This window comes from Pelmatolapia mariae, linkage group LG15 (genome assembly GCF_036321145.2).
Source record: "Pelmatolapia mariae isolate MD_Pm_ZW linkage group LG15, Pm_UMD_F_2, whole genome shotgun sequence".
NCBI lineage: Eukaryota > Metazoa > Chordata > Actinopteri > Cichliformes > Cichlidae > Pelmatolapia > Pelmatolapia mariae.
Window position 1 is genome coordinate 19611337 of NC_086240.1, and position 12625 is coordinate 19623961.

Sequence of the window (12625 nt, forward strand, 5' to 3'; positions counted from 1 at the left end):
CTTTTTTCTTCAGTGGTTTAAACGAGCTTCCATACACTGGGAAATTAAACTCAATTGAAGGGGAAAAAAAAGCTCTTTTACATTAACGGAACTTTATTTTGAAAAACGGAAGTATTCTTCGTTAGCTTTATTTATAGCTTGGAGCTGTTGTACTTGTCATTCAGACATCCCAGGAATTCTACACGACTAGCCAGCCAGCACGACACAACAAGGACGTTTTGAGTTAAAACTGCGTCCTTGTCACCGAGGAACGTCAAGCAATAGTCTTTACCCATTTAAAGAAGGAAATTGTGGCGGAAAAACGGCAGCTGAGGGTTCTGGTAAGTTGTCTAACTGTTGTTAGTTGTGCTTCGAGCTAACAGGCTAGTTCGCATCCTGTTGTTGAATTAGCCTAGAAGCAAATGGATGCCTTTAGCACACAGGCCGCGGAGGCACTGCTGAGCCGCTGGATTTAACGCAGAGAAAACTTACGATGGCTGAAGCTTACGGATCGTTAGGTAGTTGTGATTTTAATGGCGAATTTGTCGGATGTATTTGGCATTTTATGCTAGTACCTGACGCAGGATCGTTCGCGTTAGCGCAGCACTCTGTTAGCGAAAAGTGCTAACAGCGCTAGCAAGTGGGTGAGTTATTGATTTATAATGGAAAACGGTTTCGTCTGAAGGTTTAAGTTTTATACACCACAGTTTAGCTTGTAAATAAAATAAAAAGCAACGAGATCCAGTTCTGTTTTAGCTATTGGCTACTACTAATTCCCATATTTTATGTTTATCTGTAAAGTACTACACTCACATTCTCAAGGATAACATCCACTCTATATTTTTCCAGCTGCAGCATGCAGATGTGAGCTCAGACATCAAAGATCCTGTGCTATCACTGCAACTCTGGACTGGTGAAATCCTCTTCATCCCTCTTCATCGTCATCCTACATGCTCGTACATGAAAAGAGGGGAGAAACCCGAAGGATACCGGCAGAGGAGACCCAAAACGTTTCCCGTCACGAACTACAGTGGCAACAGCCAACAGATGCTGCAGGAAATACGGAACAGCCTGCGCAACCTGTCGAAACCGTCAGACCCACCTAAAGTGGACACTGGTGCACAAGGGAAGATGCTTCCAGAGGATTCAAGGCAACTGGGGCGCAGCAACAACCCCAAAAACCCTCACCACAAAACCTTACAGGAGATCCGCGAGGCCCTCATGCCTTTTAAAAATGAGCCCAACACTTCAGGCTTGCAGCGAGAACCCCGTTTTGCAGGGCTCGAGGAGGTAAGGAATGTTTTTAGATATCGTTAGGGGTTGTTTTGAATGAATATGGAGGTATGACGTTCTGTGCATATCTCTGTAATTGAGGGTAATTGCTGGGAACAGATTGTTTTGAGTGGAATTATTTAGAAAATGAGAGGCATGCAAAGTGGAATTACAAGCTTGTACAGTTCAGAGTAAAGAATTTGTTTCTCAGTTGGCATTTACAACTTGTTTTGAGTAAGTGCGTGCAATCCAGGTATGAATTTGGTATGTAGTGCTTTAGTCAAAGTATGTCATAGTTAATGTAAATTTGTTAATTTAAGCTACACTTTTGGCTTTCACAGGCCATTAAAATAAGATAACTGACATAAAACTACTATTTGTGATGTCAGTATTAACTAAAGCACCTGTGATTATGATTTTTGCCATAATTAATAAGCCCTGCAGTTAAAGAGGTTGTGTGACTGGTTCTGTTTGTCTGCTTGTTGTTTTTATGTGTTAGTAGGATTACTCAAAGTTAAGGACAGGCGCCTGAAAATGCTGCCAGTTGTGTGACTTGGCACAAGTTAGAAATGAAGAACTTTTTCTTTTTTTTTCTTTTTTTCATGGTAGTCATTCCATTTCCACAACTTACTCTGGAAATGCTCTAGATGCAGATCTAATATGTCACCATGTTCTCTTTCCAACTACTCCCAGTCTGTGGTTTTAGTTCCACCTCATCATCAGTCAACACAAGTCTTTGCTCTTATGTTTTTTTTTTTTTGCCTTTGTTCTTGTCTCTGTAGTATCAGTACAGGAGGATTTTCTGTGTTTGTTTATAGATTGCTATTCAACTGTTGGACAGAACAAAACAGTGAATTAAAGATGTCACTGTAGGCCCATTTGTGTCTTATTCCTCTTTTATTGCTCAGTTCTAAATTTTTTGTGTTCAATTTCTTTTTCCCTCTTAAGCCAAGCATCAGTCACGGTGTAGGGCCGGCTACAGACTACATGGGTAAGGTTGTTTCCAACCCCAGCTCTGCAGGCCTCAAACCCCCAGGTATGTCAGTCCTCTGGGATTAACTGTTGCTTCTCCTGTTTTATCATCCATCCAGCCTCAGTATTGTTTGAGGGATTTGGGACATTTGCTTTAAGAAATAACTGTGCTGTTGACACACAGCATGACTCACTGCATCACTGAATGGAAAAAGTTGACTGGAAGGTTTTTGGTTTTTATTCTGAGTGGTGGTTGTGACACATTTTAAGGATGAAAATATTGTCTTTGTTTAGTAACATAAGCAGTTTATAGGGCGTCTGTATTGCCTAGTTATTACAAAAAGCAAACCCTAAAAGTTCTCCTTTATGCAAGTTACAAGTCTTTATCCACCATGCACTGGAGTAAAGGATTGCGTGTGAGTCACTGACAAATGTTTAATACAAATCCTTTATAAAACTTGTGTCAAAAGGATTCCCAGGTTCATTCACACAGTTGTGAAATTGAGGGCATTTTGAAGGTGTTGACACACCAATTGAAAGGGGACATAAGAGTTCATTGAGGGAGAAAGGCAGCACGCAGTTAAGCAAGGTAAAGAGCCACTTGGAAGTCAACCATCCACTCTAAGAGAATGTGAGGCAATGGTGGGGAATGTGAAATTGTTAAAGCATCTGGTTAGGTGACTGAGGCAAGGTTCAGATGCCTCAAATGGGCTGAGAGAAGTGACTTTTCCTGACGGTATGATCAAAAAAAGGACTGATGGCATGTCTGACAACACAGAAGCTGTATAGATATTAGTATATGTGTGCATTAAAATTTTGCCTTTTTGTTTTGAATTATTTAGGCTATGAGATTCTAAAAGTAATTTCATGTTTTCAGTGAGCCTTTCTTTTTTCTTCCTTCAGCTTGACTTTAACTTTAGTGTGTGTCTGTCTGTAGAGTCTTCTCACATCCAGCCGGCTGTCCTGAGGAGGTCGAGCTGGAAGGGCTCTAAGGAAGGAATGATGTACCGATCCGACAGCCCTGGACCGCCTCCTGCCTTCCCACAGGGCCACCCTACAAACAACCAGAGGGTCACACCTCCACCAAACCGCGGTGGCATGCCTTCTGCGTCATCCTGGGACAGCAACCCATCAACTAAGCGGTACTCTGGAAACATGGATTACCTTGTGCCACGCATTTCTCCAGTACCCCAGGGGCCGTGGCCTGATGGGTACAGCGCAGCACCTCAGAATCAACGTGGGATCAGCCCAGTGCCCATGGGCCACCAGCCCATCATAATGCCAAGCTCTGGGGGCAATAAGTTCACCTTTCCCCCTAGCTGGACTCAGAGTGGCTCCTCTCAGCAAGACTACATGACAGGGGGCAGCAGACATCCCCCTCCTCCGTACCCGGTCAACCAGAGTAGCCGGCACAGTCCCACTGACCAGCAGACAGGAGGACCTGCATCCTCGCCTTCTTACCACAATGGAGGGAATATCCCTCAGTCCATGATGGTTCCCAACCGGAGAAGTCACAACCTTGACTTGCACATAGGTCTTCCTCAGTCCTGGTCCAGCCAGCCCCAACCTTCCTCTGGCAACGGCAGCAACCAGGACCGCTCTCCATCATGGCAACAGAACATGCCAGTCCGCTCCAATTCTCTCAACAGCCACCAGCTGAATAGCAGATCTACTCACCCGACCAGCTCACAGCCCTCTGCCACCACAGTCACTGCCATCATGCCGGCTGCCATTCTTCTGCTGGAGAAAAGCACCCGTGTCCAGAAAGCCGAACTGCACACTGCTGTCGCTCCCACACATCCTACATGGAAACCGCAGGTTGCACCACCTCCTGCTGCGCCTGCCTACCTAGAACCCGCAGGTACAGTCCCGCAGGTCGTATCTGAAGCACCTGACTACCACGGACCTCCTCCCCCTTACCCTAAGCACCTCCTCCAACAGCAGGCTGCACCCAGCCCACCAGGGTATGACACAGGGGCCAACAGGCTCAGTGCAGGCAGAGAGGATCCCACTGATGAGGAGAGCAGCAGCCGTGGGGACGGCTCGAAGGAAAAACCATCAGAAAGCCCAGAGGGTGGAGCAGCAAGAGAGGAGGACAGGAAGCAAATCACAACATCACCTGTTCCAGTCCGACGCAACAAGAAAGACGAAGAGCGGAGAGGGGAGTCAGGAAGAGTCAATTTGTATTCCCCACAGGCCTTCAAGTTCTTCATGGAGCAACACATAGAGAACATCCTGAAGAACCACCAGCAGCGGATTCACAGAAGGAAGCAACTGGAAAATGAGATGCAAAGGGTGAGAACATCAGTGGAAGCATTTTCACAACAGTTGCTGCTCAATTCTTCCATCTTTTTACTGTTTTCCTACATTTTATTTCTTCTTGTCCTCTTGTGACTTTGTCTCTGATCTTTTTCATGCAGTTCTGTTCTTTCTTCTTCTTCTTTTTCCCTCCTTGCTGTCACTAAAAGCTGATCTAAAAGGTAAAGGTATCTCTGCTGGCCTGTGACATTATTGGGAATCTAGTGTTTGTGTTTTGAATGTGTCTTCTGATGAAAGCATGATGGCCTCCTATGGCTGAATAAAATGCATGCCATCCCATAGCCTTCACTTTACCGCTTGTGAATTTCTGCTTTGGAATAAAATGATTAACTCTGGTAATCGCCACAATTGCATTTTGATATGTTGCACTGGTTTCCTTCATTTTCTTTTGTCCCCCTTTCCCTTGATGCTTACAGGTTTTCATAGTTTAGTTATTTTATATTCATTCATTGTATATAACTATTCCTTTTGCCATGTGTTCAGGTGGGTTTGTCTTCAGAAGCCCAGGAGCAGATGCGTATGATGCTCTGTCAAAAGGAATCTAACTACATTCGGTTAAAACGAGCTAAGATGGACAAGTGCATGTTCAAACGGATCAAGACCCTCGGCATCGGCGCTTTTGGCGAGGTCTGCTTAGCCAGAAAAGAGGACACGGGAGCGCTGTACGCCATGAAGACTCTCCGCAAGAAGGACGTGCTCCTGAGAAACCAGGTGGCTCACGTCAAGGCTGAGAGGGACATTCTGGCGGAGGCCGACAATGAGTGGGTAGTGCGTCTCTACTACTCTTTCCAAGATAAGGACAACCTGTACTTCGTTATGGAGTACATCCCCGGAGGGGACATGATGAGCCTTCTCATCAGACTTGGCATCTTTAAAGAAGAGCTGGCCCAGTTTTACATCGCAGAGCTCACCTGCGCTGTGGAAAGCGTCCACAAGATGGGCTTCATCCACCGAGACATCAAGCCTGACAACATCCTTATAGACAGAGACGGTCACATAAAGCTGACAGACTTTGGTCTTTGCACTGGTTTCCGCTGGACCCACGACTCAAAGTATTACCAGAGCGGTGAGAGTTTATTTTAATTTTACATGCTTAGAGTAGACATGTTAGACTTTTATATGTCATGCCACATACATACTGCTACAGTGATATAGTCATATTAAACATCACGGTCATTTCATATAATGCCCCGATGTATTTAAGTAACTTTTTACTTGTATAACACGTTTCAAGACAAACATCACAAACTGCTTCACAAAGAAATACCAAGGCATTTGAAACAAAACAGACAAAAAATTAACCAAGTACATATGTACAAGTAATCCTGTTAAACCAGGGGTGGGGAAATCCAGGCTTCAAGTGCCGGTGTCCTGCAGGTTTTAGATGTGTCCTTAAACACAGCTGATTTAAATGGCTAAATTACCTCCTCAACATGTCTTGAAGTTCTCCAGAGGCCTGGTAAGGAGCTAATCATTTGATTCAGGTGTGTTGACCCAGGGTGAGATCTAAAACCTGCAGGGAGTTCCCCCACCCCTGTCTTAAACTAAGCTCTCAGACTGTCATTTAAAAGAAAGGGGAAAACCAGAAAATTCTGAATAGCATCTTTCAGCTTTCCTTTAATGATTGTCATCAAAATCTTTGTTCTGTTCAGAGCCTAAAGCAGTCTGACCTGCTGACATATAAAAAGTAGAAAAATCAGTGTTCACATGCCCTCTCTTCAGGGGACCACGTGAGGCAGGACAGCATGGACTTCAGTAAGGAATGGGAGGATCCAGCCAACTGCCGCTGTACAGACCGCCTGAAGCCTCTGGAAAGGAGAAAGGCCCGGCAGCACCAGCGTTGTCTGGCCCATTCACTCGTGGGGACACCCAACTATATTGCACCAGAAGTGCTGCTTCGAACAGGTAGAGTGCAGCATCCAGGCAACTTTTTTGATTTAATGGTTTTTTTTGTTTTGTTTTTTTGAAGGCTTCTATTATTTTTTTGGCTACATATAACTCTATTAGTGATGACATATGGGGTATTGTCGTCACCCAAGTTTGTGAATGCGATGACTCAAGAAGGAAGTTGCCTAGGATTTTGAAATTGATACCACAAGCATATCTACTAATAATCTCAGCTGACTTCAAATCACAGTGACCCAGACCACAGGGTTAGAGGTCAGAGGTCAAGTTTTCTGAAAATGAATGCAATAACTTAAGAACAAGCTGATGTAGGATTTTTGAAATTCACACCATGGGTGCATCTGCCAGGAGGCCGAGGGGTACCAATGGCCACCTCCAGCTGCTGTTTGAGCAAAGTGGAGTCTCATCGTGAGTTTACGTGTAACGGCTGCATAGTATGTTTTTTAGTGCCTCTGCCGTCTCTTTGTCGAGCTCTCTGGTCATCTTTTCTCTCTCATGAATTCATCCTCAGTTCTGTGTATTAGCTCTCACTGTAACAGAGTTGCTGGAAATAAATACTTGCACGACAGGTGAGAACAAATGTATATTTTATCATCCTGTCTGTGACAATGAGAAGGCCTACCGCACCCTTTGATGCTATGTGTATCTACACAGAAGTTTACAGAATGAATTATGATTCATTCTGTAAAGTTTAACTTGTTTTAGTCTGCAGATTATTATTTAAACAGCTGATCAGTGATTAAACCACAGAGCTAAAAAATAAAAGGGTGTGCTGTCTTTGAATAGCCATCAGTCTAAAAGAGTTAATTGAGTTACAAAAAGAAAAGTTGCTTTACAGGATAGAAATAAACAGTATTTTGGCTCCCCCACCCCCATTTATATTACACATTGAGTAGAATAAAAGTATGTGTCTCTCAAAAAAAGTCCTGTTAAACTGTGTGTGTGTAAGTGTGTAAATAAAAGCTGTATTTCAGATCTGAATCCTCCCCAAACTGTTGTGAAATTTCCTTTAATCTTCTTCAGGATACACCCAGCTCTGTGATTGGTGGAGTGTAGGAGTGATCTTGTATGAAATGGTTGTTGGACAGCCTCCCTTCTTAGCAACCACACCCCTGGAGACGCAGCTAAAGGTATGCGAGGCAGTTGCAGTGAAATGCTAAGCATCCACACAGGTTATTGTTTGCTTCATGTTGTTTTTCCATTTTTGGAACTAGGTGATAAACTGGAAGAGCACGCTGCACATTCCCCCGCAGGCCAAGCTCAGCGCAGAGGCATCGGATCTCATCGTTAAACTGTGCCGCGGCCCTGAGGACCGCCTCGGTAAGAACGGCGCGGATGAAATCAAAGCCCATCCTTTCTTCAAAAGCATCGACTTCTCCAGCGACCTCAGACAGCAGGTGGCACCATACATCCCCACCATCGCCCACTCTACGGACACCTCCAACTTCGATCCCGTGGACCCGGATAAAATGTGGAGCAGCGACGGCGATGACGAGGACAGCCATAACGACACGCTAAACTGTTGGTTCCGCAACGGAAAGCACCCCGAGCACGCCTTCTACGAGTTTACCTTCCGGCGCTTCTTTGACGACAACGGCCATCCGTACAGCTGCCCCAAGCCCATCGAGTACGAGGGCTACGAGGACGAGGCCGACTCGGTGGGCGCCGCGCAGGAGGCCGCCAGCTCCTCGGCATTACAGGGACGAGACCTGGTCTACGTGTAGCACTCGAGGCCCGCTGACACGCTTGTACATAATGAGTAGACGCAGGGGGTTTTCAGTGGCATCACATTTGAAACATAGGAATTATGTTTGTTTGGTCACATTAACAGACTGTTTATTTTAAAAACAAACAACAAAACCACAGTCGCAACCTAAAGGAACAATTCAACACTTTAGGAAATGTCATTCTTTGATTTCTTACCACGAGTCGGAGGATGACAAATAGAGAGTTACATAGGAAGCTGGCCATCATTCGGTTAGCTGAGCTTAAACTCTAAAAACAGCTCTGTCCAAACTTAAAACCTGCCTGTCAGCACCACTGAGGCTCAGGATTAACACACTGCACCCTGGTTACCTGAAGGAGGTTCTTGCTAGACACACAACTTTATTTATAAAGCACTGTTACACTACAACCTACATTCACACAGTGCTCTCTCTCTCGCTCTCTCTCTATGTACACACACACACACACACACACTTTAAGATGCACACAGTAAACGGTCTGTGTCATGTCCTGTTGTGTTCACGTATAGCACGGGCTACTTCGGTGTATTTGCACCGGTTATGGCCACAAGCAGGAATGCACCTCAGAGTACTGATAGGCATCCACACACAAAGAGAATAGCTGCGAGGTATCTGTCAATAGAGCTTACATGGTCGGATACCATTAATTGAATTGAGGGAGGTGGTAAATGCACTAACCAGGTACAAAACCAGGTAACCAGGGACAAAACATTAAAACCAGTCCGGTGTTGATACAATGCTTTTCTGTTTGGACGTTACTTTGACACGTTCACCAGATGGTGTTAATGTTCTGGCTGATTGATGTAGGTTCTTGTCATATTTGGGATGCCACTCAGTTGGAAAAAAGAAGAGTGACTCGAGTCCGTCTAAGGCTTTGTTAGATCCTAACCTAGCAACAGCTGCTTGTTTTGTAACTGGTGAAAAGAAAATTCAATAAAATGAAAAGTTAGAAAACTTTTTTTTTTAAAGTTTAAAGTGCCCCATTTTAGCTTTAGTTGACATTAGCCAGACATTTTTTATGCACTGCAGCCCTATTTTGCAGGTGCACAAATGTGACTAATGCCATCATTAAACATCCATACCCGACGTCATCGATGTTACAGAGTAAAGATCTGTAATTCCTGAACACCACCTCCAATAGTCTCTTTTAAATACTCTCAAATTAAGGCTGAGAATCTGCACTTTGAATGTTTTTCTAAACCGTTAAAGTAATAACTACATATCTGGACCTGAACTGTAACCCAGTGGGTTTCAGAGGTGCTGGTAGGTGGATTTTTGTCAGAGCTGGGCCAGCTACTCCAGTATCATTCTCCTTCTCCTGGCATGTTTTCCAGAAATGCATCCATTTTTAAAGTGTGACATATGCTGCCTAAATCTCATAAGAGGTATGGAAAGCAGGAAGAAGAGGAAAATAAAAAAATCGGGGTGCTCTCTCCCTTTTTAAAGCCTTAATTTATTTAATAAGTTGTAACATGTGATGCTAGTGTAGATGCTGTTTGTGCGGGAGTTTTATTCAGTGGTTAAAAAAATAATACATTTTAATTTATAATTTAATGTTTGCAGTGGGGGATTTAGTGTTATGACTCGTAGAAATGTTGCAGGGAGAAATATTGCTCTAATTATTGCTGTGCCTTTTTATTTTTGGTTAAATATAAAGGGGGTTAATAATCAAACAGGCATATAATAAGTAGCAGTTGATGATTGAACTACAGTAGATTTTTGTTTTTATTTTTCTAATTTATATCTAAAATGTATTTATAAATTATGTTGTATACAGTTGATGTAAATATTTTTTTTTCTGTCCCTCCCACCCCCGCCCTCTGGGCAGGTCCTCGTTGGGGTCCACTGCTGCTGCTTTTTTTTTTTTTTTTTTTTTTTTTTTTTTTGTTATCCATAAACTTTATTTTAATGTCACTCATATTGGTCAACCAAAGCACTAAATATGTGGATTTTCATTTTTTGTATAACTCACTTTTAAGGAAAAAATCACAACACTAAGAAAAGTCAGGGTTTTTGGGTTTTTTTTTTTTTTGTTTTTTTTTTTTTTTTTTAATTTTTAAAGCCGGAAATGCACTTGGTCATCTTTTGGTGAGTTTTTGTTCGACTCTTCATCACATATCAGTTCCTTTTTCTTTTTTTGTGCTTTTCTCTCACTGCGTGTAGGAAAGATCTCTGAATGTAGTTATCATGGACTTACTGGTGACCACTGTTATTCTGCACTGGTTTTGTTTTCTTTTATGAGAGAATTTTATTTTTCTGTAAATTTGTTGCTCTGGGAAATTTAAGAACAGTGGAAACCGGGATGAATAAAGAATGTAAAGAACAAAACATGTTTTCAAGCACACAAAGCGTGATGTATTGTTATCGCCATCAAGTAGAGGAAGATTTAAATTCCTTCTTCTCATATGAATCGGCCAGAAAGGGCAGACTTTCATGATTGCCAAGCGACAAAACATATTCAGCAAATGGAAAAAGTAGAAATGTATGTATTGTTTGACTCCCCTATATTAAAGTTACACTGCTACTAAAGGCAGCACTCATGTGTTAGTCCTAACCTTGTAGATGTTAATCCTGATAGGCTTAGAAACTGCAGCATTGTGACTGAGTTTACAGATACAGAATTATCAAAGCAAGGCACTAATCAGATCTTCAGTGATTTGCTAAAGAGATTTCAGCCATGCTAACAGATTTGAAAGAGAAGCTCCTCAGGCATGCTCAAATGGCTCTGTTATCCTTTAAATCTAAAAAATGTATAAAAATGTTTTCATTTTTCATAAATAGTTCTACTGTATAATTTAGAATTCAGCACTGTGGAAAAATATATTTAAATATTAAAACATGTGACTTCTCTCAAGATGAACACAAGTTCAAATCACCTGAAGCAACTTTCTGCTCAAATATGTTTCTAGTTATGTTTTTTTGCTGTCCCAAAAGAAAGAAAAGTGTTCATAGATGTTTTCATCCCAGTGGCGACCCTACCTGAGAGCTTTCAAAAAATACATATTAAAAAAGGACAGTTTTCTGACTTTGCAACCCTGAATTTGTTGAAGTTCGTATTTGTTGCCATCAGAGGGCGCTTAACTGAGTTTAACAGGGAAGTGACTAAAGAAAATGCAGCAGTAAGTCAGTTACTGTATGCATGTGTGTATGGGAACATATGCTGAAAACAAATGCTATGTAAAGTAATAAAATAAAAATTTATACATTTTTGGCTGAAATCTAACATTTTTAGGTTTATTTTATTCTGCATTTTCTGCAGTACAGTATAATGTGAAAATAAAACTCCAGTGAAGAATTGTCCCCATAAAATAGGACAATCTAACTTTTTAAAATATAAGATCACATCACCTGGCTCATCTTACAGTGGATGACTTATACCCAACCTAAAACAGTGTAGTTATTTTTAAGTGTATTGTCAAACACTATTAAATGTGGTTAAAAGTTTCAGTCCAGTTCAGAGTTACATATTCTCATTCTAGTCTCAAGACTTACAGTTATATGACTTTAGGTTTTGTTTACATACTGCAACACACACATATCCACCTATACAGTTATTGGCAGCTTGAATCGTACATGCTAGCTGATAGACGTACCTCAAACTGAACACCCTCCCTTTTCCTCCTGTAAGATGCCAAAATCTCAGCTTTCTGAACAGTGGAGTCAGTTTTGCAGGTTAAAGGTAAACAGTTTTGACCAGTTCGGCATGTTGAAGCCACCTGTGGAGCAAAATCCCGAAATAAGGCCTTTAACGAGTCTGTGGGATACTGATGGCCTTGTGAGATTTTGTAGACCTCGTCGCTGTTCAAGACTACAACTAGATTCCTTGTTGGGATCATTTCTCATTCTCTGTACAGCTGTGTACAAAAACACCAACCCCAGCCCAGCTGTAAAAGCTACAGCAGCACAAACTGCATCACGTTGCCACTGGAATTTAAATGCATTCAGCTGGTGAAAATGTTTTTATTTTTGATCCTGCAACAGAGTTTCTCTCACATTGTTGAAATGTTGCAGCTACTAGAACAAAGATCAGATAACTTATCAGTGGAGATCTCCGTGTTTCCTTCATCAGGCTCCGTTTGTCCAGAACCAACAATGCATCAGATACCTGGACTATGTTGTATCCAGATAACCTCAGGGTTAACCCTGGGTTGTTTCTGTACTACTAAGGTAGTTCACTTCTTACTGGAGTATATCGCCATGGTAAATTATACTGTGACCATAGATTAGAAATGTATGTATGAAATCACTGCCTATTGAATAGTGTTCTATGTCTGGAAGAGCCTTCAAGCAAAGACTTCAATACGGCTCGCTGAATGGCATTGGAAAAATGTGAAGGATTGCACAGATTTAACAAAGAACTATTTGTTGAGAATTATATTTCCAAAAGTGTTACAACTTTTCCTATTGATAAATACCTTTCCTATTCATACTAC

The 12625-nt window shown here is 42.1% G+C and overlaps 1 protein-coding gene across 1 annotated transcript; it reads left to right on the plus strand.

Annotated features, from left to right (window-relative positions):
• The first annotated feature begins 148 nt into the window (after positions 1-148).
• On the plus strand, positions 149-11405 carry lats1 (large tumor suppressor kinase 1). The gene is made up of 8 exons (XM_063494993.1): positions 149-320; positions 829-1269; positions 2200-2287; positions 3161-4518; positions 5026-5608; positions 6265-6447; positions 7471-7577; positions 7662-11405. The coding sequence occupies exons 2-8, from the start codon at positions 940-942 to the stop codon at positions 8169-8171; spliced, it is 3159 nt and encodes a 1052-aa protein (XP_063351063.1). The 5' UTR covers positions 149-320; positions 829-939; the 3' UTR covers positions 8172-11405.
• The last annotated feature ends 1220 nt before the right edge of the window (positions 11406-12625 follow it).